Below are 23957 nucleotides of genomic sequence, written 5' to 3' on the forward strand. Positions count from 1 at the left end.
GTTCAGTGTGGGGTGGGACAGCACAATCTTGTAGGCGGAGGAAGGACTCAGGGCTATGTACAGGTTTAACCCTCGTCCATGAAGCTTACCGTTGTTTCCTGAGCACTGACAGTGGCCTGGGCCCAAGGCCACCTAGAGGAAAGCCACAGAGCCCACCCACAAGGCACTTTGGGTCTGGGTTGAAGTTGCTAGAATATAGAGGCCGAATAGCATTCCTCTTCCCATCTTCATTTTAGATGCCTCCTCCGGAGCCTCTGGTGCTGATTGGCCACTTCTCTTCCTGTTGCAGGCCTTCAGCTGAATTTCACTGCCTCCTGGGGAGACTTGCACTACCTGGGGCTCACTGGCCTGGAAGTGGTGGACAAGGAGGGCCAGGCGCTGCCCATCCACCTGCACCAGATCTCCGCTTCCCCCAGAGACTTAAATGAGCTCCCCGAGTACTCTGACGACTCCCGGACTCTGGACAAGTAAGTGTCTATCAGAAGCTTTACTTTCATGACCACAGGGTTTTGGGGACACTGTTCTGCCTCTGAGACTTCAGATTCAGACATCAAATAGAATCGCATATGTCCCTCCCCCAGCCACCCTGTGAGGTAATGTGGTCAAGGGAAACCGAGGCTCAGGAAACCGAGGCTCAGGAAAGAGAGGTGGGAGGTGATTCTCCAGGGCCACATAGCTGGAAGTGTCAGGCGGGATCTGAAGGCAGGTTCCCATGCTTCCAGACACAGCCGTGGTCTGCGTTTTCTTCTCCATGCTTAGCAGAGCGTCTCGCACACAGTAGCTCTCTGTAAACCTTTGCAGTGGATGGTTCAGAGTTTACGCATGAATGACCCAGGCCTCCCGGGGGCTGAAAGCTCTGTCTCCCCTCCTTGAGGTTGGAGGTGATGGCTCAGGAAGCCTCCACAGGCAGTGGTGGCTGCACTTTCCTCTGCGCTTGTCAGATTTCATAAGCCAAGGTTGCGTCAAGTCAGTAAGCGGGGAAGCCTCAAATACAGCATCGATCCACATGGACCTGCAGCCCACAGACCAGCACTCGGTTCCCCTGCTCTGCACAGCCAGAGGGTCTGGGCACTGCTTAGAGGTGTGAACTAGGGAAGTCAGAGGGATGGGAGTTCAAATCCCACCTCTGCCCCATGCCAACTATTAAGTAACTTTCTTAACCTCTTCAATAATAACAGCAATGCTAATAATAATAACTGATCATATAACTGCCAGTTTTTGAGCACTTATTAAATGCCAGGCACTAGGCTATGCGAAGCAGGTGACACATGTTCATCCATTGAAGCCTCAAACAGCCATTTAAGGAAGGGACCATTATGAGCCCTACTATACCGATGTGGAGACATCGATATGCAGAAGCCACCTAGACTAGTACAGTGGCAGAGTCATGATTAGAACGCAGGCATGTGGGATACCCACCATCCACTCACTTAACCACTAAGTTATACTGTCTCCCCTGCCTTGGTTTCCTTATCAGTAGAATGGGGACAGTCATTCCCATGGCATGTCGCATTGCAGCCACATCCCTTGGCCTGGTGCTGAGCTCATGCAGATTTGGTGGCAGGCTTCTCCCTGCTTTTCTATAAGGTGGCCCTGAACCGTGGCCTCACCCCCTGCTACCATTAACTGCTCATGGGCCCCTCTGACCGCCCCCACATCCTGGCAAGTCACTCTCCTGAGTATTTAGTCTTGGAGCCTGGAGACCTGGCTCCCAGTCAGCTGGAAAAGTGATCAACGCACAGTGCGGCTTGTGGATCCTTCCCACCCACTCACCACCCACCTGCCAGATTATCTGTTGGCAAATCCCAGGCCTGATAGCATTTCCTCTGTAAGTATTTCAGTGTATACCTCTAAACAATAAGGAATTTAAGAGAAAACATAATCCTGGTACCATTGTTATACTTGAAAAAGTTGCCTGTGCGCAGTGGCTCATGCCCGTAATCCCAGCATTGGGAAGCCAAGGCAGAAGGATCACTTGAGCCCAGGAATTCGAGACCAGCCTGGGTAGCATAGTGAGACTGTGTCTCTACAAAAGAAAAAAAAAATTAGCCAGGCACTGTGGCACATGTCTGTGGTCCCAGCTACTTGGGAGGCTGAGGTAGGAGGATCACTTGAGCCCAGGAATTCAAGACCAGCCTGGGCAACATAGTGAGACTATGTCTCTACAAAAAAAAAAAAAAAAAAAAAAAAATTAGCCGGGTACTGTGGCATGTCCCTGTAGTCCCAGCTACTTGGGAGGCTGAGGTAGAAGGATTGCTTGAGCCCGGGAATTCAAGACCAGCCTGGGCAACATAGTGAGATTGTGTCTCTAAAAAAAAAAAAAAAAAAAAAAAAATAGCCAGGCATTGTGGCATGTGCTTGTAGTACCAGCTACTCAGAAGCTGAGGTGGGAGGGTCACTTGAGCCCAGGAGTTCAAGGCTGCAGTGAGCCATGATTGTGCCACTACATTCCAGCCTGGGCAACAGAGCAGGACCCTGTCTCAACAAAAAAAAAAAAAGAAAGAAAGAAAAAGTTAACAATGATTTCTTAAATTACCAGGTATCTAGCAGATTCATAGTCCCCCACCCACCCTTTTTAACAGTTTGCTCATTTGATTTGAGATCCAGATAAGGTCTATGTGTTGTGATTGGTTGCTATGTCTCTTAAGCCTCTCTAGGTTCTCTTTCCCCTTTTTCAATTTTTTTCTTGTAAATTACCTGTTGAAGAAACCAGGTGGACCTGAATTTTACTGGCTGCATCTCTATGGTATTGTTTAGTCTGCTCCTTGCTCCCCTGTATTTCTAGTACTTGTTAATTAGATCTAGAGGGCTGATCAGATTGAGGTTTGACCACTAGGGCAAGATGGCCCTGGGGACATATAGAATAGAATGTCTGGTTGCCAGGCTCTTTGTGATGTTGGAAGCCAGTCATGCTGGCGAAGTCCATTAATTCATTAGGGATTGAAAAATGGTGGTATTTTCGCCTACTATTCTTTTTTAAATTTATTTGCTGAAATAACTGCAATAAAGAGAGAATTTCCCACAATTATTTGGCTACTCTGTGGTGAAATTCAGATGGGAAAGGCAGCCTAAGTGCTGGATTCTCTCCTCTCCTTTTCTTTTTGGCTTTCCAAATAACTGTTTCTCTAGCATCGTCTAAAACATGTGTTTCTTTTTAGGGATTGTTATGAACTTGTGGATTTTAAACATACAGTACTGCATCTGAAGAGTCAATTCTTTGCAGTGTTTATCCTGATTGATGTTTAAATCATTCCCTCTTGGATGCTGGGAAGTCCTGAGTCCTTTTAAACAGTCACCTTTCTTACCTTCTGATGTGACAGATGCTTCAGGCTCATCTGGTTTATTTCTTGTCCCAGACCTGGAATCAGCCATTTCTCCAAGAAGCCCTGGTTCCTTTTAGTGGGAAATGGTATTTAGAGACCGTAATCTGGCCACTAGAGATGCTCACTGCTACTTGGTCGGTTGCTGTTTCTAGGCTTTTTTATGGATAGAGCTAGGAATTCATTTAGATGTTCTTGAGAGTGTCTGTAGAGTCTTCCTTTCACTGTCGGCTACAAATGCTCCAGCAGTTCTCTCTGCTCTCAGAATTGGGCGGGTTTGCTATGGAGCAGCCCCATTTCTAGGACAGAAAGATAATTCCCTTTGGAAGGAAATAGAAGGTTCTCTAGTGGTCATCCTCAGTCAGCTTAGTTCCACAAACATTCCAGGGTGGAATTGCTGAATTTCCTCAGTTTTAAGATGCCAGCAATTGTCAGACACACCATCCATCAATTTAATAACAGCCTTTTAGGGAACAAAGAAACATTGCCTTCTTGGGTAAACGCTTCGATTATGAGATTTTTTTTTTCCAAATTCACAACTTTAAAATGTAAAAGGAAACAAAAAGTTTCTTTTCAAATCTAGGAAATGTGGCAGCAGGCCAAGTGTCTCCCAGTACAGCAGCTGCGAGGTACCAGGAATCTAGGGTGTGGAGTGGGGAAGGTTCTGGAAAATGGGAGGGAGAGGAAGGTTGCTCAAAAGGCTGCCAGCTGGGCCCTTTTTTCCAGGACCAGGCTTCTGAATGGCAGTGCCAGACACATGGGCCAGAGCCACGAGGGCAAGGGCCTGAGGCCTGGGCTGAGGCATGCTGGGCAGTCCAGGGAAGCGAGAGGCACAATTGTCCTTGGACAAACACAGGCCAACTTGAAGATGAGCAGGATGTCCCAAGCAAGGGAACCAGAAACTGGCCAGGACAGGAGTGCGATAGGGCTGAGGTGACAAGCTCAGAGTGCCAGCTGGGAAGAGCACGAGGGAGCATGAGGGGCTCCCTCCTACAGGTTAGAGGCTTCCCTGGGATATCCAGGCCATGCGGTCACAGAGCATGGTCCAGCCAGAGCAGCTCCCACAGTCACCTGCCTCTCCTTCTACTTGTTCCAAGCCAAGAGCTGCAGAGCTCACCTTGTGCTTTTGTGCCTGTCTCCCCCAGCATGGGAAGGAAGGGCTACACTTCTTTCCAACTATGCTGTAAAGCCAACACAGCAAATTTACAGGAAGTTTGGAAACTTGAGAAAAATACTCACCTCCATACCCTCTGACCCAATTATGTTTTTCACTTTTGCACACTCTCTCCTGGTCCTTGTCCTCATTTCTCAGCTTTATAATCAGTGTCCTGCCTCCTCCATGTGACTGCAGTGTCCTCACGATGGCACCTTAACCCCTGTGAAATTTACTTAACCATTTCCCGATTTTGAGATCTTTTAGGTTGCTATCCTTTTTTAAGCTAGTGTAAATAACACTGTAATGAGCATCTTGGTTCGGATAGCCTTTCCCATATATTGAATACATTTTCCTTCTGGGGAAGAAAATCCCAGAAATGAGATCACTGGGCTAAAGGATTCTGAAAAATGATACATTTTCCCTTTTTAAAAAAAACCCTGCTGATTGCTTTTCTGCACCTTTAAGAGCATAGCCTTTTTTTTTTCTTTTAAAAAATGTCTCATTTCATAGATGAGAGACGACTTCTGACTGTTGTTCTCATCAGTCACACCTCCCCTTAACGAGCCTGACACAGCCAGGCTAGTGCCAGGCAGTGGGGACGTACTTGGGGGCGAGGGGGTGGAGGCCCCACTGTGATGCCTCCTGTGCTCACTGAGCCGCCCCCCTGCTGCTCCGTCCCGATTGCTGCAGGTTAATTGATGGCACCAACATCACCATGGAGGATGAGCATATGTGGCTGATCCCCTTCTCGCCGGGGCTGGACCATGTGGTCACGATCCGCCTGGACAGGGCCGAAAGCATCGCAGGCCTGCGCTTCTGGAACTACAATAAATCTCCCGAGGACACCTATCGCGGGGTAAGCCAGGGAGCAGCGGCCGTGCTCAGTCCAGCGTCAGGGAAGCAGCACCTTGATGAATGGCTGGCGTGGCAGCCAGAGAGGACCATAAATCCTCCAGAACTTTCCAAACGGAGCTGGGGGCATTATGTCCAGGGAGGGAGAGAGCTGCTGTTTCCTAATGCAAATGGCAAATGCAGGCTAAAGAGCTCAGGGCATTTCCAGGGAACTGCATAGCGCCATTTCTCCTGGTGCTGGGGAGTCCTAGGCAGGTCCAGGCCCCAGCTTGCCACGGTCAGTTTCAGCCCTCAAGTCCATTGAGTCTTCGGGTGGCCAGGCCTCTGCTGGGGGCTTCACAGGCATTCATCGTTTCACTGGATTCTCATTCCAGCCAATGGGAGATGGGTGTGATTACCCCCATTTCTTAGGGTCTGAAACTGAGGTCCAGGAAGGTTCACTTGCCCATCCAAGGCCACACAGCTGGAGTCTCCACCTTGGCCGGCCAGACCTGGAGCCCACACTGTGATTTCCATGTGATGTTTTGCCGAGTGAGAAGCAGCAGGGGGGCGCTTCTGAGACTCAGTCTCGGTGGGAATGAAGAAGAGAGCCTCGGAAGAGCCCTTTCCTCTGGCTTTTCTGGCCTCAGGTGACTGAATGGGTGCCCTCCAGTCATGTAAAAGTGACAATGAGGCCACTGAAAGGTAGCAATTCAGCTAGGGCCCTACTATCAGGAGGGCCTGAGTCTGAGTCTCAGCTTGGACCCTACCAGCTGCGTAACCTTTGGCATGTGGCCTGCCTTCCCTGGGCCTGTCTCCTCATCTATAAAATGAGGAGGGAATAACACCTGCCACGGCGGATTGGCATCACCATTGCCAGGTAACAGTTGACAAAGCCAGGACTCAGCCTCAGGTGATCCCCAGATCTGGGCTCTTCACCATATACCCACCACGGAATTTATTCTAGGGCCTTAGGAATTGTATCACGGACCAGGTGTAGAGGCTCATGCCTGTAATCCCAATACTTTGGGAGGCTGAAGCTGGAGGATGGCTTGAGCCCAGGAGTTCTAGACCAGCCTGGGCAATACAGAGAGACCCCCATCTCTACCAAAAAAAATAGGCAGGCTTGGTGGCACACACCTGCAGTCCCAGCCATTCAGGAGGCTAAGGCAGGAAATCTCTTGAGCTCAGGTTGAGGCTGCAGTGAGCTATGATCTCATCATTGCACTCTAGCCTGAATGACAGAGCAAGACACTATCTCAAAGAAAGAAAAACGAAAAAAAGAATTGTGTCACATCTTACAGCAGGATTGGCAGCCCCTGGCCTTCCCTGTGTGGCAGGAGCTGAGCCAGCGTGCTCCTCTGAGCAGGCCAGTCACAGACCCTCCCAACGCTGCCCTGTGTCTCTATGAGCGCTCCCCTGGGTTCAACACATTGAAGAAGTCAGATATATTGACATTAAAAAACAGCCTTCTGCCTCAAGTTGTGCCTTTGGGCCTTAAAATTCCCTTGAGCAAATCACAGTCTGTCTGGTAGAGCTTCTGTGACCTGAATTTACCATCTGGGGATGTTGGGCTGAGTTCCCATCTCACAGGTCTGGGCCCCACCAGCCAGACAATGGCTACAGTTGGATGAGGTGGGGGTGGGGGGGAATGGGCACGTGGCCTGAGATGGAAGACCCCCACTGCAGTGAAATGGATGCTTTGACTCAGATACCACACCCCAAAAGGCCTTCCCGAGCACCAGGGGTCCCTGGCATGTGGTTGGAAGCCAGGGCCTTGGACTCCTGGAGTTGGGGCTTCAAATCCCTTCAGTGGCCCTCGGGCAAATCACTTAGTCCCTGTGAAGTTTAGCTTCCTTCCCTATAAGATGGAGGTAGTGACAGAGGTCACCTCGAAGGGAATGAGCAGACGACACGTGGCCAGCTCTGCCCAGGGAAGTCAGGGATGCTTTCTGGAGGAGGTGTTGGCCCTGGAGGATGAACTGGGGCTTCCTGGGCCTCTGCTTTACTGTCACTGAATCCACTTTTGGGTGACTCTGTCCAGGGCACACTCTGGCAGCTCCAGGCTTATGTCCTGCTAGCTCCAAGCCCAGCAGAAGAGAGAGCTCCCCTTTCCAGGCAAGCCAGCAAAACCCCAGGAGTCATGCTGACGGGCCCGGCCGTGTCTCAAGTTCAGCTCAGGGGGCCCAGGTAGGAATCCCCCTTGAGGAAAGCAGATGGAGAGATGGAGGACGGGGACCAAGTTCTAGTGACAGCCACGCCCGAAGCCAGGTAGCACCACACTTCAGGTTTACATGTCCTGTGAGTAACTGACATAGAGGGGCTCCCAAAATGCTGAAGGAACGAGGGGCCCCAGGGGCACATGAGAGCCAGACCAGGGACCCTTCCTCCCTTCCTTTCTGCAGGAGGAGCTCCTCTGCCTCTCCCTAGGGGAAAGCCACCAGTTGGATCAGCAGCTGCACCAGTGTTGCTGACCACGAAGCTGGGCTAAGGTGTCAAGGAGAACCAGGCTCCAAAATCTGAAATCAGAGAGTGATGGCTGTTGCCCCTCCCTGCCCATAGAGCAGGTGGTGGCTGGGCCACCTCAGACTCTACCATTAGGACTTTGAGATTGACCAGTAGAACCTGGCCATCTGGCTGGAGAACTCTGGCTAGAACAGGGAGAGATGTTGGCTCAAATCCAAGTGAATCCAGCAAGCTCTTAGAAAGCATCTGCTATGTTCCAGGCCCTGAGGCAGACAGAGAGGTGGTCCAGCCAGACCCTCTGCCGTAAGAGAGACCCAGAAGCCACTGGGGATGCTGCTAGGCATACAGGCCCAAAAAGGATGAGCTCAGTGCCATGACAAGAAAGATCAGGAAGAGGCCTGTCCTGTCCTAAGGGAGAGCTCCCAGAGGGGTATTGATGTGTGAGCCAGGGGTTGAAAAAGGAGCAATAGAGGCTAACATTCATGAAGTATACAGTTTGTGCCAGGCACTGTTTAGGGCACTTTACATAGGTTAACTCATGGCCGTGCCCATTTAACAGATGAGGAAATTGAGGCATAGGGAAGGTAGGTAACATACACAGCTACTAGTGGGTGCACATGGAAGTGCCTGAGTCCATGCCCTTGACCTCCATGTCATGCCGCCCCAGGCCGCTGCAGCTGGTGAGGTGGGCGAGGCCTTGGCCAAGTCACGTGCCACCCCTGAAAGCTGTGGACTAGTGTCCGCTACAGCAGGGGGCTCACCTGTCTTGTCCTCTGCTACCTGCCCAGCGCCCACACAGCACCTGATACGGGAAATGGACCTCGGTCAGGTGGCTCTGCGAAAGGCTCCCCATGGTGAGCACAGCTGCCAGCAGCTCCAGTCACGTCAGCACCGCTTCTGTCCCCACATGGCCTGCCTCCCTTCAGTCATGTTATTTCTTTTGTTTGTCAGGCCAAGATTGTCCACGTCTCCCTGGATGGCCTGTGTGTCTCCCCGCCAGAGGGCTTTCTCATCCGGAAGGGCCCAGGCAACTGCCACTTTGATTTTGCTCAAGAAATCCTCTTCATGGACTACCTACGGGCTCGGCTGCTGCCCCAGCCGGCCAGGAGGTGAGGAGAAAGTGGGCGCCATGCACAGCCCCTCCCGGCCCCTGGGCCCGCTTGCTTTGCAAGTTGCTCTGATGTACATACCGAAAGGGTTTTGAAACGATGATCAAACGCATTGCTTTTCAACTTAGTCATTTTCTAAAGCTCAGCCAAGCCTCACCGGAAGCCTGTGGAATGGACTTACTTTGTCTGGGGACATTTGGGTTTTTCACAGTCTGGAGTGCTGAAGATTTTAAATGCTTCATTGCGTTTCCTGCTGGGAAAAGAGGCTACAGCCTGCCTCCATTCCCGAAATGCCTGCCGGCCAGTTTGGGGAAGGGCCTTCCTTCACCCGTTTCTGTGTTCCTGATTTAGAAAGATTCAAGGAGAAAAATAGAGCTTAATATTTCATGGATTCACTGGGATTTCTTGGCCCCAGTCTCAGCTGCATTAAGTTCATAATGATTTGTAAATGCCACGTTAAGTTTACTCATTTAAACCCCCTGATGTCCAAACACCAGAGGCCAAGCTCTGGAAACAAAATGAGTTTCCCTGCACTGTAGTAGGGTTGGCTGGCTGGGCCGGTCACTGGGAAGTCACTTAATTGTAACATTGCCCTTGAAATGGAAGAGAACCAGGCTAGGGCCGGAGGACACTGACAGTGGACCAGGGAGAGGGGCCCCATCGGGAGGGCGGTGGAGGAGAGAATCCTTCCCGAGGGCCGGCTGTGTGAACACTTTGATGTGTCCTTTGGGAAATCCTTCCAGCCACCCTTTGACCTAGCCAGTATGATGCCCATTTTACAGTTGTGGGAACTGAGGCTCTGGCTGATGGAGCCAGGTGCTGAAGATCATGAAGCCAAAGCCATCAGGGCTGTGCCTGCCTTCCAGCCTCCTCTCGCTTCCCTCTTCCCGTCCTGCCCCAGACTCCAGCCCTCTGGCTGCTTTCTGGAGCAAACACCAGCAGCCCAGTGTCTTCCCACCTCAGGCCTTTGCTCTGCTGCTCCTCTGCATGGAAGGCTCAGCTCTGGCACTTCCCAAGGCTGCCTCCTCCTGGAGGCCTTCCCAGAGCACTCCCTGAGGCAGCCTGCCCCACCCAGTCCCTCTGCCCTGTCACCCTGTCCTGGCTCTCAGCACAGCGTGGACCCTCCTTGTGTTTAAAGACATAGAGGGGGTTGGTTTTCTTAACCAACAGGGGGCAGTGGTACCAGACAACCTCGCGTCCCATCCCGGTTCTGCCACTACCAGCTGCATGGCCTTGAGCAAGTGACCTCACTTCTCTGTGTTCCAGTTTCCTCATCCACATCCCAAGCATCTAAAAATACCCACCTCCTAGGGTTGTGTTGAGGAATAAAAGAGTCCATTTCAGGAAAGCCCTGAGCCCCGTGCCTCCCTGGCACAGCATCCTGCCGGCATTGGCAATGACTGTCATCTAGAGCGGGAACTCCACGCGAGCAGGGGCCTCATCTGTCTTTTCCCTGCTGCATCCTAGGGAACGCTAAACTGCCACGTTTCTTCAAAGCCTGTTACCTGGTGGGTAACTGGCTGGTGATTCTGGGCCATCGTGAGCTTCTTCATGGTGCTGTTTTGTGCTTTTTCAGGCTGGACATGAAAAGCCTGGAGTGTGCAAGCATGGACTACGAGGCGCCGCTGATGCCCTGTGGCTGTATCCTTCTCCTCCCGCCCCACCAGCACATTCTGGGCCCCGAGGCAGTGCCTGGGCCGCAACTGCCCAGCCAGGGTTTCAGGCGGCCACAGCTGAGGCAGCTGGAACTCCATGCAAGGAAACCAAGGCAGAGGATGGGAGGCCTCCCGGGTCCTCAGGGCCACTAGGAGCTGCTGGAACTGGGGCAGCCAGGCTAGTTCCAGATCCCGCTCCTGGCAGCTGAGGCTGGAGGGGGCAGCACCCAGGACTCCAGCTGGGAGGGGCCAGAGAAGGTGGCACTGACCCCAGTGGCTGGACTGGGGAAGGGGGGTGTCCTGGAACCAGCCAGGGAGGAGGTGAAGATAGAAATAACTTGGCAATCCAGGCACAATAGCTCACACCTGTAATCCCAGAGCTTTAGGAGACCAAGGAGGTTGGATTGCTTGAGGCCAGGAGTTTGAGACTAGCCTGGGCAACATAGTGAGATCCCATATCTTAAAAAAAATGAAATAAAATAAATTAGCTGGTGGCACATGCCCATAGTCCAAGCTACTTGGAGGCTGAGGTGGGAGGACCCTTTGAGCCCAGGAGTTCAAGGCTGCAGTGAGCTCTGATTGCACCACTGCACTTTAGCTCAGGCAGCAGAGCCCAGCACTCTTGGTACTACTATCATTCCCATTTCACAGCTAGGAAAACTGAGGCACAGAGACACTCAGTAATTTGCCCAAGGCTACACAGGTGGGAAGGGGTAGGGCCCAGGGGAGGTGAACCCAGGCAGCCTGGCTCTAAGGCCGGCTCTCTAGCCGGCCAGTTCTGGAAGCACTGTCTCTGGCTATGCCATCATCTGGGAGCCACCCGGCCCCTTTTCAGGCCGCCCATCCGGCCTGCTCCTGGGAGTGCGGGGAGTGAGCAGAGCACGGGGCTGAGGAAGGGCTTGATGCCCAGCTCTGCACATGGGACTTCAGCAGCAATGGTGGTCTCCTTGCCCCGGCCCATGGCCCCTGGTGCTGTGAGGTTTATGTGTCCCCTTCTTAGCCTCCTGTTTACTTGAAAGGGACGGAGGAGGGAGCAGGTACTCTGTTCTTGTCATTTCACAACCAGGGAAACTGGAGCATTTCGTTCAATACCATACAATCAGTTTGTGACACTGATGTTTCCCCATCCTGCCTGCTCCCTGGAGAGCACCCTCTCCTCCCGTCCCGTCTCCTGGGGCCTAGAGGAAGGCTTTGAATTCCTAATACACATGCACGGGCACACGCACACATGCACACATGCATACACACACACACGAACACTCACATCCACGCACACAGGCATGCACACACATGCAGTTTAAGAAAATGTGATGCCACCTAGATTTTGATAGGCTCTAGTCGCAATAAGAGAAAAATGTTTTTCTCTCATTCATCAATATAAACCCAAAACAATTCCTCTTATCTTTGCCATTGTTTTACTATATTCTGAAAAAAAAAAATTAAGCCTTCTTTTCCTTAATAAAGTGTCCCAGTCATTTTCCAGTTTCAGCTTCTCACCAGCTGGGGCGACCCCTATTACATCGGCCTCACTGGCCTGGAGCTGTATGATGAGCGAGGAGAAAAAATCCCCTTGTCGGAAAACAGTATCCTTTCTAGGACAGGAGTGGGCTCCACCCAGACTGGAGGGAGCATGGGAGGATTGGGAACGGGGCAGAAGCCTTGTGTGCAGAGGGAAATGGCCCTCTAGGAACCAGAGCCCAGGGGGCTTTGCTTATAGTCAGATGCTGACCCTTGGGGACAGGCAGCAGAGAGCAGCTCCCAGCCCTGCCTGCTAAGACATAAGGAGCAGGAATTGCACAAAGTAAAGAGTCCTGTGGTCCAGTGAATTGAGAGAGGCTGCCAACTATAGCCCCCCCTTCTCAGAGAACCACAGATATTTTGGAGTTCCAAAGGCTCTGACAAGGTCTGCAGGGAGAAGCCTGTTGCACTGTGTTCAACTCAGTGTGTCCTGAATTTCTTAAGTATGGAACCCTTTGCCCATAGTATGCCCACACCAGAATTTGCAAACTGTTATCCCAGTGCATTTTAAAATGAGTTGCTAATATTTTTAGAAATCAGGAGGTTTCACATGAAAACCCTGATCTCCAGTTTCCCCTGAGAAATTGGCAACACAGGCCCTTGATTATGCATAGTGACAACGGCTGGACCTGGTTATCTGTTGCCATTTCTCCCCAAGCATATCCTTCTGGTCTACCTTAGCCCCCCACTCCTCCCATTGTTATCTACCAGGCCCCGAAACACACTGCTAATATTTACTCAGGGCTCACTCTGTGCTACCTCTTCTGCCCTCACAACAATCTTGTGAGGTGATTGCTGCTGTTATCCCCATTTTACAGATGAGGAGCCTGAGACACAGAGAGGTTGAGTAACTTGCTTAATGTCACACAGCCAGTGAGTGTCCAGACACCAGCTCTTGACCAAGCACTAGGCTATCCTGCCTCTTTCATGTAACCTGCCTGGCCCCCTCGGATCTTGAATCTGTGATCCCTGGCCCACCAAAGTTAGGGAAATACCAGGGCAGGTCGAACCCCAAAGCCTGCCTTGCATCTGTTTGGGGTCCCTGGCTTCCAGTTGGACCCTTTTCTGCCTTCCCCTAGTGCCATCACCCTCCTCAGCTGGGATGAATGATTCTTGATGTTTTAGATCATTATTAGCGACTCCTTGAAGCTATAAAGTTTCATTGATTTTACCAAAGGGCTCACATCTAGTGCACTCTGAGATCCTCACATCCATTCTGGGAGCTGGAGGTTTTTATACCCATTTTACAGATGGGAAAACAGGCCCAGGGTTGACCTGTGACTTGCCCACACCCTCACAGGTCATAATGGCAGAGGCAGAGCTAGAAGCTGAGTTCTGCAGATCACATTAGCTGGGTCCAGCTGCTCCGAGGTCCTTCCACACTGCCCAGGAAGAGAGGCTCGACACGATCCTCACATGCCAGGGTGGAATCCAGCCACCGCCCCATTCCCTTCCAAAAGAAAACCTCTGCAGAGCTTGCCCTCCACCCTCTCAAGAGCAGCAATATTTGACATCCCCAGCTCCCGCAGTTCCCTGCAAGGTCTCTTTCAGCCGGCCTTCTGTGTAGCTTCTTTCTCTCTCTACTTGAAACTGACCACCACTCCACACACACCTGCTCCCCTTGGGTCCAGCACTCCCCGTTTCCCCAGGGCACATCCAATTCAGCTGTCACTGCTGCGGCTGCCCAAAGCATCCGCCCTGCCAGCCCCAGAGTCCCCTGAGCCACGCCGTCAGCCTGAGGGCGGCTGGCAGCCCCAAGCACACAGATTTGGGTTATGGCAACTTAGATGCCTCCTCAGATATTGCGGCCTTCCCCGACAGCGTGAACTCCCTAGAGGGCATGGGCGGAGACGTCCGCACCCCGGACAAGCTCATCGACCAAGTGAACGACACCAGTGATGGCCGGCACATGTGGCTGGCTCCCATCCTGCCGGGCCTGGTGGGTTCCTGGCAGCGGCCACCGCAGCTCCTGGCCCTCAGGCGGGCAGGGGGACTTTCTTTCTCAGTGACACGTCTTCCTTCCAGGTCAAGTTAATCTCAAGCCAAGATGCTTGGGAGCTGTCAGAAAGGTTTAGGTCTTTGCTGACTTGCCTGATGGGGTCAGCTCTTCCAGGCCAGCAGTTCTTTCTCTTTTATAAGGGGACACCTGGGGCGAAAGGGGTCCCATGGGAATCTGAAGCCAGGAACCCCGGCACAGCTGCCTGAGGGCTTGGGCGTCCTCGGTCCCTGCAGGCAGCCCTCTCTGGTTCTCTGCTCTGCCTGGCTTTGCAGCCACTGTGCCCTCTTCCTCCCCACCCAGCTCTCCGCACACTCACAATTTCTGCCCCTTCCTAAATCATTGGGTAGATGACCCCAGCACGGCCGCCCTGCCCTCCTTCTGGCCCCAGATTGGCCTGGTCAGCTCTTCCGACCAACTGACTCAGTTTCCCAGATCTCAGATCTTGCACTGGGTCCTGCTTAGCTTTTAGCTCTGAGGCCTCGTGGTGAGCAGACGTGGTTGGTTGTGGTGGAGAGGAAGGGGAGAGGCTACAGGGCATGGACGGGGTGGGCAGCCCCCCTGCAGCCTCTCAGCCCGGGGCCAGATGCCTGGTAGAGATGCACAGCGGGCTCTTGGCAGCCATATGACTAGGGATGTGTCCCTTGTCCATGCCATGGGACTGAGTGGGGGATCGGGGGCACCTTTTTCTCTGAAAACGTAGGAAGGTACAGCATCAGCAGATCTATGACGGAAGTTTTCCAAAGGCCACCCTAAAATTAGACCCCCCCCATTGAGCGTCCATCAGCTTCCTCTGCGCCATTGCAGAGGGGGCAACACAGCTCTGTCCTCCCCGAGACTCGGGCCACCCACTGACGGCCAGCGGGTATTTTCCATTGTCTAGCACCGGAAGGCCTTTTGGGGTGAGCGACTTCAGCTGTTGCTCTCGCGGCTGGACTCCAACACCTGTATCTGCTTGAGCCTCACAGGCAACTGAGTTTGAAGACCGTTGCCCTGACCTTTACTGTTTCCGTGGTCCAGCCAGGAGGCTGGCCCTCTCCGAGCAGCCGCACTCCCTCTTGGGACGTTCTGAGGATGGTCACAGGTTGGGGACCAGGGCCCGGGGCAGGACTGAGCCTGCAGCCTGTGGCCAGTGTGGAATGCTTATTTCTTGATTCTGTCTTGCAAGGGAGGGCCCCCAGCTAATATCTGAGAGCTTTGGTTGGGGGTGGGGAGAGGGAGGGCTGTTCGAGGCTGCTCCATCCCACTTTCCCTGCTGGATTCTGCCCCCATCTAGACAGCCCCCTCCTTACTCCCCCAGCGGAGGTTCACAGACACGCCCTGGACATTGCCCAGCAGCACCTTGGCGTTGCTTCTCAGTGATGGTTTGGGGAAAGGACAGACAGGGTCAGATGCTGATCACCATGGCTGGTGCTCAACCGGAGTTGGGGACTGTCCCTTTAGCTCATGGGGCTCTAGACTATTTCTGGGCCTGACCTGAGGGGACTGGGGGAGGGCCGAGGATGTTCCCAATCCTCCACTGGCATTTAAATGAGGGCCCCGCCAGGCCCAAGAACACTGGCCCTCCAAAAGCCAGCTCAGCGGTTTGTTGCAAACGCAGCCACACGTGACCTGACTCAAGATGGGCTTCGAGGAGATGAAAGGGGGCGGAACTCCAGGCTGGCCCACGTGGCAGGCGCTGCCTTGGGCACCACCGTTCACCCCAGCCCACGCCTGGCACCCCCAGCCCAGCCAAGCGCCTCTGTTTCCAAACATGCCTGTTTTAATGAGTTCTGCTCTCTGACAGGTGAACCGGGTTTATGTGATTTTCGATCTGCCTACCACGGTGTCAATGATCAAACTGTGGAATTATGCGAAAACACCCCATCGAGGGGTGAAGGAGTTTGGCGTAAGTACTTATTAGCTGAGTTTTTTGAGATAATTATGGTCGTTGGTAATTAGGCCGCTGGCAATTATCATTTGTCGCAGTTTGATTTACTTCTCTCTGTTGCAACCCTCAACACAAATGCCTGGTCGTCAGATGCAGGCGAATTTCCCACCCAACCATGAATTCAGAACCTGCTGGCAGTGATTTCAGTGTCACCCTGAACAAATAGAAAGTGGGTTTTCTTTCATCTTTTCCTCTAGAATCCCACTGGTTTGGGGCGGTGATCCTGGGATGGGGAAAACAGGGACCCTGGATACCAGAGACCCAAGTTTGCCTCCAGCTCTGCCGCTTGTGCTAATGGTATTAAAGCCCCTCGGGCCTCAATTTCCTCATCTGCAATGTGGGCTGATAGCTCCTGCCTTTCCCAATGGTTGTGAAGATCTGAAATCACAAGGCGGACATAGCACATAGTAGGCGCTTGTTCCTGACAGCCCTATCTTCCCGAGGAGAAAGCCTCGGCTCAGAGCAGTAATGCACTCTGCCCAAGGTCAATGTGGGAGGGAGGAGGGGGACCCATGAGTCCTGCCCCGTGTCCCTGCAGCTCCTGGTGGATGACCTGCTCGTGTACAATGGGATCCTGGCCATGGTGAGCCACCTGGTGGGGGGCATCCTGCCCACGTGTGAGCCCACCGTGCCCTACCACACCATCCTCTTCACCGAGGACAGGGACGTCCGCCACCAGGAGAAACACACCACCATCAGGTATGGCTCCAGCCAGCCCCATGGCCTCCCCACCAGCCCTAAGGAGGATGGATGGCTGGGACACACGGCCAGGAGCCTGATCGAGTCTTGTGTTTCCTTCCTCCCCACAGTAATCAGGCTGAGGATCAGGATGTCCAGATGATGAATGAAAACCAAATCATTACCAACGTGAAACGGAAGCAGAGCGTTGTTGACCCAGGTCAGTGGCATTTCTCTGCCCAGAGCATTGTGCCTCGGGAGCTTGGTCTGAATACAGAAGGAGCTGGTGGCCTTGCACCCCCGACCTCACCCCTGCCTGCCCCTAGACCCCTCTCCTCTGCCCAGGAGCCTGCCCAAAGGCCTAAGGAGGGACTGAAGAGGATGGAACCAGGGGAGCAACATGCTTCTGGCTTCTTGCAGGCACCTGTAACACAGTGGAGCTTCCTGAATCCACATGTCATGGGCACAGAGTGGGGACGCAGTCAGGGACAGAGCACCATGTTAAAGGGGTTTGCCCTGGGCCGTGGGAAACCAATAGAGGATGCCCAAGGTGAGGGCTTCCCGGAGGAGGTGATGTTTGAGCTGGATCCTAAAGGATGTGAGGAGCGTGCCAGGCAGCCTGGGCAAAGGCCAAGAGGGGTGTTGTGGCAGATCCCGCTCCAGGCAGAGGGAAGGGGCCAGCGTGCCAGGCGCCCCGAGAGCAGGGACTTTTCCAGGGGCCTTGAATGGCAACCCAGGCTGCTGGATTTCACTGGGGAGTGTGGGGCACCCCTCCAGGGTTTGAGACTTAGTAACTGTGGTCCCTCTGTGCCCTGTCATGACAGCCTTATGTCCCAAAACCTGCATCAGCGAGAAGGAGACGAGACGACGGCGCTGCTGACTGGTGAAGGAGGGAAAGCTGGTCCTCCCACTACGGTGGGTTCTGTCAGCAGCCCCACTCAGCACCTGTGTCCCTCACCCTCAGTCCCAGGAGCTGGAAGCGAACCACAGTGTTGAGGGGAGCCCGCTGGGGAGAGGGGACTCGGGAGGACAGCCCTGGATACTACCGGAGTGACAGATGGCTGTGGCTGCAGGGCGCAGAGATCCCCTGCAGTTCCGGGTTGGCCACAGGGAGCCCGGGACACCTACCTTCATGCCTCTGCTGTGAGACCCAGCAAAGCAGGGCCCGTGACCACTCGGGCCTGGGCAGACCCTGACTCAGAACAGGACAATGACGGGGTGGGGAGGCGTCCCATCCAGCCTCAGAGGGCCCAGAGAATGGCTGAGCAGGACAGTGGGAGACCAGACCCCACTCCGCAACTCCAGTAGGCAGGGCGCTGCCCAGGGAGACTCTGCCTTCAGAAACCTGAGCTTCAGTGGCCAGCACCCCCATCCCCTGCACATCCCTGTCTCATTTGGGGACTGGTGGAGCTGGCTGAGAGGCTGGGGTAGTTTCCTGGTTATAGGGGTCCACAAGACCCTCTCTTATCCCGGTATAGGGGCCTCTCTCCTCTCATCGGGCCTGATAAGGGATTGGCCAAGGCTGTGCATCCTGCAGAGAGAAAGAAGTCAGCTGGGCCACCCGCCATCCACCTTGGCAAGAGCTGGGCCTGCTCTGGCAGGCCAGGGTATCATCTCTGTGCTGCTGCCAGGCCAGGAAGGGTGGGTGGGCGGCCAGCAGGCTGGCAGCTCCAGACCCCAGTGGGCCAGAAGAACTCACCCCAACCTCTGGACCCAAGCGTTGGGGAACGATGAGGACACTCCCCCATCTCCCCTCACCCTTGAGCAGGCCCTCCCTGCACTCTCTGCCACATGTCCCTCCTGGTCTGATCGTGGCTGTGCTCACTGATGTGGCTGCTTTCTGTCTCTGCCCCTGTGCCCTTGGAGGCAGGCAGTGAGGTGCTCCTTTCCCAGGCCCCCACCCCTTCTCCCTCTTCAGCCACTTCCCAGCGAGTTGGAAATGTGCCTTGCACCCCCAGCCGAGTGAAGCCCAGAACGCATCTATTTCCATCGATGTAACAAGCTCGGATCAGGGACCTAATTGGTTTCCCAGTGGTGGGTAATTTCTCGTTCCAAATATTAATCCGTTGTTTTTCTGGCGCCCAGCCCGGCCCGCCGCAGTACTGTACTAGAGGTACGTTCCTATGCAACCGAGAGCCCCGGCAAATACTTCATGGGCTTAGCAGCCTGGGCTCGAGCAGCTATGCAAATGCGCTTTTCATTTGGAGCACAAGCTGATGTGAAGATAAGAATTGTTTCTCCCAGAGAAAGATCCATCATTTCTCCAGCTTCCAAGCCCCCGGCACCTCTGCTCAGCTCCCAGATGTGACAAGCACCTCCCGCCGGGGGGAGTCAGGGGTTGATCAGACCAGCTCTTGTGACCCAAACCAGTGCCGCTGCATTAAAGGGAGCCCCAGCTACTCCTTCCCAGCTGAGATGTGGGTACAGGTCAGGTTTGTCAGGGAGATGGCACTAACACGACACAAGCTCACTCCCAGAACCTCAGCTGACGTTTATAATAATCGTATGTACTGTGCAATTTAGGAGGGGAAAAAAAAGCTGTACAGGCTTTAACTCTAAAATAAATTTCTATTTTTTTTCCTCTTGCAAAATTAATAAAAGATGTTATTAAGAATATAGTCCGAGTCACCGGATTTGGGGTCAGGTGGGGAGTCCATGCTGCCTCCAGGAGCTGAGTGACCCAGAGAAGCCCTCACTGAGCTGCAGATGGGGTCATGATCTCGCCCTGACTACTCAATGAGATTGTCATGCCGTATCAACAGACAACAGTAGCTCATCCATAGAGAGTGGTTATTACATGCCTGGCTCTAACTTGTTTAATCCACGTAACATAACCCTTTGGGGTGGGCACTATTATTAGCCTCACTTTACAGATAAGGGAGCTGAGACAGACAGGTTGTGCAGCTTTCCTGGGACACACAGCTTTGGAAGCTATTAGCCAATGCACAAATCCTGAGAGGGCCCCTGGAGAGTTGAGGTGGGGGTGACAACCCTTGGGTCTTTGGCCCTGGGGTTTCCCTTCAGCATGTGTGGATCCTGGAATGGCGGCCCCCAGACCTCCAGTTGCTGGACCTCCTCCCTGCCACCCCCCCCATGCCCCTGCTGCCTCGGGGGTTGAGTGTTGGCAGCTCGTGGCTTCTGGATAAAGCAGCCCTTGAGTGGAAAGACGGCTCAGTTGAGGAGGGTCACACTGCAGTTCAGGCACTGGCAACAGCATTGGCAGCAGGTAGGAGAGTCCTTTAGAAACCCTACTTTGCTTCACTGTGTGGGTCACAGGAGAGAGCCACCTCTGTCCAGCCAGGAGAGGCCCAGCCCCAAGCATAGAGGGAAAACAGCAGGGGCTCTGGCCGGCCTGCTCCATGCCCCCTGTTCCCTCTGATTTCCTAAGAGACGGAGGCCTGGCTGTGCCCAGCCACGCTAGTGTTGGAGAGCAGTCGCCCTCCCTCCTTTTGGTGGAAGGATCTCTGGGCCAGCCCTGGAGACCCTCGAGGGCAGCCCAGACCTTCCAACATTCCCTCTGTGAGAGTGGGAGGCCAGCAGGGGTGTCCCAGCCTCTCAGCTCTGCTGAGCCTCTCCAGCCCCTGCCAGAGCCCTGGGCTGGAGTCCTGTTATTCAGGGGCCAGGCAAGTGATGTCAGGGAGTGATGTCAACACTGGCCTGCAAGGACCGTGGTTGACACGGCAGCACAGGCCCTTCGAAGGGGTCAGCCACACCTCAGATCCAAGAGGCCAGCAACATCCGGTCTTCAAGGTTTCTTTTTTTTTTTTTTTTATTGATACGGAGTTTGGCTCTGTCGCCTAGGCTGGAGTGCAGTGGCGTGATCTTGGCTCACTGCAAGCTCTGCCTCCCAGGTTCACGCCATTCTCCTGCCTCAGTCTCCCAAGTAGCTGGGACTACAGGCGCCCACCACCATGCCTGGCTAATTTTTCTGTATTTTTAGTAGAGACAGGGTTTCACCATGTTAGCCAGGATGGTCTCGATCTCCTGACCTCGTGATCCACCCGCCTCAGCCTCCCAAAGTGCTGGGATTACAGGCGGGAGCCACCTCGCCCAGCTCAGTCTTCAAGGTTTCTAAGAGAAGCCAGACAGCCAGGCGTTTCTTTTATCTTTAATGTGAAATCTAACTTTTAAATGTTGGCTCAACTTCAACAAACAGACAAACACACACTGAGTGAGCCAAGTATTAAATAAAACCTGTCTGCAGGCATGCCCCGGTCCGTTCACCAATCCTGCTTGCTCAGCGGGCCTCCCTTTCTGCCCCACCTCCAACCTGGGGTTCAAGGAATGTCCCAGGCTGGAATCTCCGAGCTCCTCTTCCCTCTCCAGGGAGGAAAAAGGAGAGAGGGCTCCTTCCTCGCCTGTCACTCCCACTCCTCAGCCCCCAGATGGGCAGAAAGACAGGACGACCGTCAGGTGACACCTCTAGGTCCCGGAGGCAGCAGCCCCCACACTCAGCTGTTGTGGGTAAACAGAGGCCCTCCTTTACCTCCACATCCTGAGGCTTCCTATTCTGTGCAACACCCCTCGACCCCCAGCGCCCCAACAAACAGAGACATAAATGACTCCCAGGCTGCCACTGTCAGGGGTCAGGGCTCGTTGGCTCCCTGGCATGGGTGACTGGAAATGGGCCTCCGCTGCAGCTGACAAGAGGGTTACGGCACGGGCTCCCAGTGGAGGCTCCCTTAGGCCTCCAGCCCTTGGGGACCTGCCTCCTCTGTTCAGCAGTGGGAAGGACCTGCTTCCCACCCCCCCCCCGCCAGAAGTTCCAACACTGGCACTGCCACCCCAGAAGGACCCAGAAGGACCCCCAGAGCCTGCCAAGGGGGGCTCCGCAGCCAGGCAGGTGGCAGCTGCCCCATGCCTAGGCATGTGTACTGAGATGCCCGGGTTCCCTCTTCCAGCCTCACCTCCCGCCTCACTTGGAGCCAGGACAGTCCCTTTCCAAGGCCTCCAGGCCCCACCTGGCCTCTTCGCAGTCCACAATCCAGTGGCCCAGCCTCTTGGGTTTGGAAGACTCACTAGACGATGTTTAATTTTTTAAAATGAGTTGCCTTCCTTTATTATCAGGTTTCACATTAAAATTCAGATTCCCTGCTTCTCTGGAAAGACAGGAAGATCTGGCAACCTGGTCCCACGTTCCCAGCTGGCCCCAGAGCCTGAGTAGTGCTCTCCAGATGGTCCTGGTCCCCACCAGCCCCTCTTGTCCCACCCTTGCCTGCAGTCCTCCCTCGCATGACCACACACACACACACACACACACACACCCAGCCAGCGTGTGAGTTTGCAACCCCTGAGATAGAAGCAGGTTAAGGAATGTGGAGGAGAGGAGGGGACGTGGGGACAGTGCTGCGGGGCCCAGTGGGCGTGCAGCTGGTAAGGCTGGGCCTCTCGCAATGAGACCCCAGCCTCCCAGGCATGCGTAGTGCTCTCTGGGGCCCTGAGACTTGAGCCTCTGACGGCCAGAGGCCAGGGAGAGCAAGAGGTGCCATCCAGTATGTTGCGTATGTCCCCAGGTGCTCTGGGGGTGTCTCCCTGACTGTGTGGGCATGTCCCAGATTGCCGTGTGCAGTGTGGCATTTATGACAGCACTCCAGTCTCCTGGTCTCTCTGGGAAACTGCTCCACTCACAGCTTCTGCCACAGGGGCAGCCTTTGACAACCATATGCTGTAAGGATGACAACAAAACTCCTAACAGCGGCCAGGCACAGCAGCTCACGCCTGTAACCCCAGCACTTTGGGAGACTGAGGCGGGTGGATCACTTGAGGTCAGGAGTTCGAGACCAGCCTGGCCAACATGGTGAAACTCCATTTCTACTAAAAATATAAAAATTAGCCAGGCATGATGGTGGGCGTCTGTACTCCCAGCTACTCGGGAGGCTGAGGCAGGAGAATCGCTTGAACTTGGGAGGTGAAGGTTGCAGTGAGCCGGGATCGCACCACTGCGCTTCAGCCTGGGCAACAAGAGTGAGACTCCATCTCAAAAAAAAAAAAAAAAAAAAATCCTAACAGCCAATACACACTAAGCCCTCACCCTGAGAGCAAACGCGCTGCGGTCTCTCCTGAAGGCACACAGTGGTGAGTTGCAGTGAGACCTGGGCTGCAGGCACCACTCTCCCCAGAAAGCTGGTGAGGACTCACACACAGTGGCCCTGGGGCCAGCTGCCCGGGTCCCAGTCTAGGCTCCACCAACCACTTCCTGACAGTGCAACCTTGGCAAGTGACCTTATGCCCTGGGCCCTAGGCTTCCTTACCCAGGCTGCAGTGGTACCAGCAGTACCTCTGTCATGGAGAGGAGCTCTCAGGCGCCAGGCCCACTGGTGCTCACATCAACTCCATCCACCATCAGATGGAGGCTGGGATGTGACTCCTGGGTCTGGGGTCTTCACCAGAGCAACGTGGCACTACCTTGCACCCGGCCCCTCTCAAATTTCCAGGGCACCATCCCAGCCTTGGCAGATTGGTCCACAAAGGGCACTGGCCTTAGTGGCTGAGCAGAGATCGATGTCCCGATGTCCTGCCCTTCCTCCGCCAACTCTTTCCCCTTCCCTATCCATTCCCTTCCCTCCCCTGATTGGCCCCTGGGATTCTTCCTCCCTTGCCTCCTCTCCCTGGATTCATCCTGCTTGCACCTCCCACCCCCAGTACACACGCCCCAGAAGTTCCCAGGAGGGCCGGGAAGAAGGGGTAAGAGTGGGTGTACCCGGCTGGACATGTTGCACCCACTCACCAGCTTGGCCCCATCACAGAGCTTCTCCCATGCAGAGGCCCCTCCTGCTCCCCCTGGAGTCCCAGGACCCCTCATTACCCTGGGTCCCGGCTACTCCTGGCAGCTGCCCACTCCCCTGCAAGGCCTGTGGCCATCAGCCTGGCCCCTGGCCTCCCCTAAGGCAGAAGCTCAATGTCAGTCCAAGATGACATGTGGCCCAAGGAGCAATTACCAGGGTGACGTGAGCCGGGCAGTGCTGGGGACAGGGCAGGGGCCCTGCACGGCGATTTCCTGTCTGTCCATGCAGTAAATCCCCACACGGAGGAGACTGGTTTTTCCTCATGACTAATGGTCCCAGGCTGGGCTGAATTTGTCTCAATCCCACGGCAGCCAGGCCTGGGGCGGGCACAATCACTCAGTGCCCCTCAGCTCAGCTCCCAGGTGAGGCTCAGGGGCCACGTCTTCCATGTTTGGGGGCAGAGAGGGGGCCCTTTTCTAATTCATCCACTCAGAGAGCAGCTTTTCCTGATTTCCACCAAGGCCTCATCTGGCCGGCAGCATCCCAGCCTGCACAGCATCAAAGCCCCAGAAA

General features: G+C 54.3%; 1 protein-coding gene across 19 annotated transcripts in view; it reads left to right on the plus strand.

The window, feature by feature from the left end:
• The window catches only part of KATNIP (katanin interacting protein), a 230036-nt gene extending 210763 nt beyond the window's left edge, over positions 1-19273 (plus strand). For 13 of the 19 annotated variants that reach the window (XM_063654214.1, XM_063654211.1, XM_063654222.1 and 10 more), the window contains 10 exons: positions 290-467; positions 5167-5332; positions 8725-8882; positions 10459-10523; positions 12010-12120; positions 13855-13994; positions 15838-15939; positions 16520-16680; positions 16791-16879; positions 17484-19273. In XM_063654214.1, the coding sequence (XP_063510284.1) occupies positions 290-467; positions 5167-5332; positions 8725-8882; positions 10459-10523; positions 12010-12120; positions 13855-13994; positions 15838-15939; positions 16520-16680; positions 16791-16879; positions 17484-17539 (1226 nt within the window). In that variant the 3' untranslated portion in view covers positions 17540-19273. The remainder of the gene's footprint in view (positions 1-289; positions 468-5166; positions 5333-8724; positions 8883-10458; positions 10524-12009; positions 12121-13854; positions 13995-15837; positions 15940-16519; positions 16681-16790; positions 16880-17483) is intronic. The other 6 variants (XM_054452717.2, XM_063654213.1, XM_063654215.1 and 3 more) reach the window with 1 other exon arrangement.
• The last annotated feature ends 4684 nt before the right edge of the window (positions 19274-23957 follow it).

Source organism: Pongo pygmaeus, chromosome 18, assembly GCF_028885625.2.
Source record: "Pongo pygmaeus isolate AG05252 chromosome 18, NHGRI_mPonPyg2-v2.0_pri, whole genome shotgun sequence".
NCBI lineage: Eukaryota > Metazoa > Chordata > Mammalia > Primates > Hominidae > Pongo > Pongo pygmaeus.